This window comes from Blennius ocellaris (assembly GCF_963422515.1).
Source record: "Blennius ocellaris genome assembly, chromosome: 20".
In the NCBI taxonomy this organism is placed as follows: domain Eukaryota; kingdom Metazoa; phylum Chordata; class Actinopteri; order Blenniiformes; family Blenniidae; genus Blennius; species Blennius ocellaris.
In genome coordinates, this window is record NC_137669.1 from 23514833 (window position 1) to 23520426 (window position 5594).

Genomic DNA, 5594 nt, shown 5'->3' on the forward strand with positions numbered 1-5594 from the left:
CTCAGGTCAATGTGTTGGTTGTCCCCCGTCCAGGCGGTGGTTGTCCTCGAAGGTCAATGTGGAGGTTGTCCTCAGGTCAATGTGTTGGTTGTCCCCCAGTCCGGGCGGTGGTTGTCCTCAGGTCAATGTGGTAGTTGTCCCCCCAGTCAATGTGGTTGTTGTCCTCAGGTGTGGAGGTTGTCCTCAGGTCAATGTGGTGGTTGTCCTCAGGTGTGGAGGTTGTCCTCAGGTCAATGTGTTGGTTGTCCTCAGGTCAATGTGGTGGTTGTCCCCCGTCCAGGCGGTGGTTGTCCTCAGGTCAATGTGGTGGTTGTCCTCAGGTCAATGTGGTGGTTGTCCTCAGGTCAATGTGGAGGTTGTCCCCCATTCCATGTGGAGGTTGTCCCTCAGGTCAATGTGGAGGTTGTCCTCAGGTCAATGTGGTAGTTGTCCTCAGGTTGTGGTGGTTGTCCTCAGGTCAATGTGGTAGTTGTCCTCAGGTTGTGGGTGGTTGTCCTCAGGTCAATGTGGTAGTTGTCCTCAGGTGTGGTGGTTGTCCTCAGGTCAATGTGGTAGTTGTCCTCAGGTCAATGTGGTAGTTGTCCTCAGGTCAATGTGGTGGTTGTCCTCAGGTCAATGTGGAGGTTGTCCCCCATTCCATGTGGAGGTTGTCCTCAGGTCAATGTGGAGGTTGTCCTCAGGTCAATGTGGTAGTTGTCCTCAGGTGTGGTGTGTTGTCCTCAGGTCAATGTGGTAGTTGTCCTCAGGTGTGGTGGTTGTCCTCAGGTCAATGTGGTAGTTGTCCTCAGGTGTGGTGGTTGTCCTCAGGTCAATGTGGTAGTTGTCCTCAGGTCAAGTGGGTAGTTGTCCTCCAGGTCAATGTGGTAGTTGTCCTCAGGTGTGGGAGGTTGTCCTCAGGTCAATGTGGTAGTTGTCCTCAGGTCAATGTGGTAGTTGTCCTCAGGTCAATGTGGTAGTTGTCCTCAGGTGTGGAGGTTGTCCTCAGGTCATGTGGTAGTTGTCCTCAGGTGTGGTGGTTGTCCTCAGGTCAATGTGGTAGTTGTCCTCAGGTGTGGTAGTTGTCCTCAGGTCAATGTGGTGGTTGTCCCCCCGTCCATGTGGTGGTTGTCCTCTAGTTGGCGCTGTGGTTTTTGTGACTGATTCCTGTTGTTGGAAAGTGTCAGTTGCTCCTCATCCTCATCTCATCTCTCAAACACTGACTGACCTTTGACCTTTGACCTCTAGGCAGTCACGTGTTCCACCGTCAGTGGACAGTTTCTTTTGAACCGCAGTGTCCTGAGCGTCCCACCTTCTGTGTGTGTGTGTGTGTGTGTGTGTGTGTGTGTGTGTGTGTGTGTGTGTGTGTGTGTGCTGCAATGCTACAATAGAACAAACAGAAAGCTCTAAAAATACAGAGAGGGAAGCTCTCACACACACACACACACACACACACACACACACACACACACACACACACACACACCACACACACACACACACACACACACACACACACACACACACACACAGCCATGACTTCACTCAGGAAGTCACACTGAGCCCTCTTTGTGAAGCTGAAAATAAAAGTGTGTGTCGCCGTCTTCTGCAGCTCCATGTTGTCAGATTCAGGTGTGTGAAAGCAGACGACACACACACACACACACACACACACATACACACACACACACACACACACACACACACACACACACACACACGGGTTCCAGAGTGGAGAAGGTAGAAAACTCCTCCTGGACGTGGACGTGTGGACGGACAGGACTCATATTAGCTCAAAACGATGATGTCACCGCCTCCCGCATCCGTCTCCGTGACGTCTCTTGACAGCAACATGGCGGACGACCTCCTCCAGGTGGCGCTACAGGAGCTCCGGGTGACACGTCGATTCCTCCGACAGCAGAAGGAGCTCCAGGCGGCCAGATGGAGGATTATTAAGATTTGACACCAAAACACAAGATAAGTCAGGAGATTTGACAATAATAAGCTGTGAAGTTAAAACGCAGCTTCATGGATGACGACTTTAAAGTGAAACGTAAAACACTACTTTGTAAAAAACAGTAGTTGGGTTCTACTTGTAAGGTTCCTCCCGACTGTTGTCGCATAACAAAGTTATTTGGATTTTGAATCTCCAGCCGAGGAAGTCGGGGGAATCCTTCTTCTTCGTGGGCGGAGCCTATGCGTGACATTCACGAGTTGTGCAGATCTGGATCTGTTGCGTTTATATCGACTTGTTTCCTCTTAAATATCCAAGTTTTTACAGTGTTTTGAAGTTCTAGTCGGCGTTTTATGAGCCTTGATGAAAGATTGAGCCTGGAAGAGACCAGAGAGGAGGAAAGGAGCACGGGGGGGGCGGGAGCCGCTAGCTCGCGCAGCTAGCGGCTAGCAGGAGCTGCTAGCTTGCGCGGCTCGCGGGAGCGCTAGCGGGAGCTGCTAGCTCGGGCGGCTAGCGGCGAGCATAGAAAAAACCTGTCATTCTGGCTTGTCTGAGGACGTCTTGTGGACGTATGGAGACGTCTTTTACACGTCTTTGTCAGGTGTCTTCTGATGTCTTCTGGACCACTTCCTGCTGAGTGGATGTTTATGGTGACATGTGGAAGACAAGACTAACCTTTGACTGTGTGTGTGTGTGTGTGTGTGTGTGTGTGTGTGTGTGTGTGTGTGTGTGTGTGTGCAGAACAAGAAGAGGAGGAGGATTGATCGCAGTATGATCGGCGAGCCGACAAACTTCATCCACCTCACACACATCGGATCAGGAGAGATGGCGGACGGGCCTGCAGCCGGTCAGAGAGGACACACACACACACACACACACACACACACACACACACACACACACACACACACACACACACACACACACACACACACAGTCTACTGATGTTTCGTTCCTAAAGGTTCTTGTATTGATGTTTCAGTCTGGATCCGTTCAGGAGCAAATGAGGTCGAAGGGACCGAACATGAACGTCAGGAACAGTCTGCTAACCTGTAAGACACACACACACACACACACACACACACACACACACACACACACACACACACACACACACACACACACACACACACACACACACACACACACACACACACACACACACACACACACACACAGGGACCGGCTCTGGGTTAGGTTAGGTTAGGTTCAGTGAAGGTTAGGGTAAAGGTTAAAGTTAGGGTTAGAGTTAAGGTTAGGTTAAGGTTAGGTTCAGGTTGAGGTTAGGTTAAGGTTAGGTTAAGGTTAGGTTCAGGTGGAGGCTAGGTTAAGGTTAGGTTAAGGTTAGGTTAAGGTTAGGTTCAGGTTGAGGCTAGGTTAAGGTTAGGTTAAGGTTAATTTAAGGTTAGGTTAAGGTTAGGTTTAGGTTGAGGTTAGGTTAAGGTTAAGGTTAGCTTAAGGCTAGGTTAAGGTTAGGTTCAGGTTGAGGTTAGGTTAAGGTTAAGGTTAGCTTAAGGCTAGGTTAAGGTTAGGTTCAGGTTGAGGTTAGGTTCAGGTTAGGTTAAGGCTAGGTTAAGGATAGGTTCAGGTTGAGGTTAGGTTAAGGTTAGGTTAAGGCTAGGTTAAGGTTAGGTTCAGGTTGAGGTTAGGTTAAGGTTAGGTTAAGGTTAGGTTCAGGTTGAGGTTAGGTTAAGGTTAGGTTAAGGCTAGGTTAAGGTTAGGTTCAGGTTGAGGTTAGGTTAAGGTTAGGTTCAGGTTGAGGTTAGGTTAAGGTTAGGTTAAGGCTAGGTTAAGGTTAGGTTCAGGTTGAGGTTAGGTTAAGGTTAAGGTTAGGTTAAGGTTAGGTTCAGGTTGAGCTTATGTTTAGGTTAGAGTTAGGTTAGGTTAAGGTTATGTTAAGGTTAGGTTCAGGTTGAGGTTAGGTTAAGGTTAAGGTTGTGTTAAGGTTAGGTTCAGGTTGAGGTTAGGTTAAGGTTGAGGCTAGGCTAAGGTTAGAGCTAGGCTAGGTTAAGGTTATGTTAAGGTTAGGTTAGGTAAAGGTTGAGGTTAGGTTAAGGTTTAGGTTAGAGCTAGGCTAGGTTAAGGTTATGTTAAGGTTAGGTTAGGTTAAGGTTGAGGTGTGTTGAGTCTTTCAACACTCTAACGTGTCTTTTTGTTTGCTTGTTTCAGGACTTGAGCTGAATGGCCTCAGACCAGCTGATTGACCTCCTCCTCCTCCTCCACCTCCTCCTTCACCTCCTCCTCCTCCTCCTCCTCCTCCTCTCCTTCACCTCCTCCTCCTCCTCCTCTCCTTCACCTCCTCCTCCTCCTCCTCCTCCTCCTCTCCTTCACCTCCTCCTCCTCCCTCCTCTCCTTCACCTCCTCCTCCTCCTCCTCTCCTTCACTCCTCCTGATCTGAGCTGACCCAAAGACTGAACATCTCAAGCTGCCTGTAAGAAACATGGACTTCCAGCTCCCAGGATGCCTCTCGGCCCCTCCTCTCTGCTCACCAGCAGGGGGGCAGGCTGGAGGAGGGTCCTGTCAGTGTTAGGCCACGCCCCCTGGTGTTAGGCCACGCCCCTGGACTCCATCTCCCAGCATGCCTCTCCTCTCGAGACGACAGAAAGTCTGTATGACACAGTGTTAAAACCTTCCCACAATCCACAGTGGCTCGGAGTTCCTCTCCAGACTTCATCTCCCAGCATGCCTCAGTGCGCCCTCTGTGTGTGTGTGTGTGTGTGTGTGTGTGGTGTGTGTGTGTGTGTGGTCTCCTCTCGCTCCTCTCTAAAGCTCGCTCTAGTTTGGGGGTCTCGCTCTGGTCCAGGGGCCCTGACAAGGTTCTCATGTGTGTCTGAGTTTGTTCCAGTCCGGAGTCCATTTCATGTTTTTTCTACAACCAACAAAATATTTTTTATCAGAAAATCTTTGTAACTTTTATGTGTTTTGAAAAAAAAATAAGTTAAAATTCCAGCACTTTTGAAAAAAAAAAAGCATAAACTCTAATCCAGGGCCTTGAACACGACATTCTACATTTAGCGTTGTATTTATTTCTGTGCTGACGGCTTAACTAAAACACACACACACACACACACACACACACACACACACACACACACACACACACACAACACACACACACACACACACACACACACACACACACACACACACACACACACACACACACTCCTGTTTGTTCCTCAGCACTTTAAATTCTCTGCTCCCAAAAGGACCAATAAAGAGTTTCCATTCACTCTTTTATAGTTTTTATCCTTCTTTTTTTTTTTTACATACATTGTATCATTTTTGTCGAATTTATCTTTAATAGTCGTTGATGAAAGAAACAAAAATTCCAGCTGAATAAAAACATTATTATTATCAAACAGCTTTTTGGTTCAGTGGTTGTCATGGTAACGCCGCTCACGGCCTTCAGTGCACACACACACACACACACACACACACACACGCACACACACACACACACACACACACACACACACGACAGACTTTGAGCTTGTTGGTCGTTTTAATGTGAAAATACAAATGAGTTCCTGTCGGTGCGGCTCCTCCTCCTGGATCACCTGACAGACTGTCGTCGTACCTGCAGGTGAGAAAACTGCTGAGAATGGACCAAAATCTACTGATGAGAAAATAAGAGTGGACTGAATCGGTCTTTTAGTTTGAA

At 48.4% G+C, this 5594-nt stretch overlaps 1 protein-coding gene across 1 annotated transcript in view; it reads left to right on the forward strand.

Moving 5' to 3' along the window:
- cdc42se1 (CDC42 small effector 1) overlaps positions 1 to 4460 on the forward strand; it is a gene marked incomplete at its 3' end in the record, with an annotated part of 6590 nt that extends 2130 nt beyond the window's left edge. Inside the window, 4 exon segments of the mRNA XM_080515899.1 lie at positions 2672 to 2764; positions 2766 to 2777; positions 2913 to 2982; positions 4423 to 4460. Coding sequence (XP_080372025.1) covers positions 2672 to 2764; positions 2766 to 2777; positions 2913 to 2982; positions 4423 to 4460 — 213 coding nt within the window.
- Positions 4461 to 5594: the final 1134 nt, after the last annotated feature.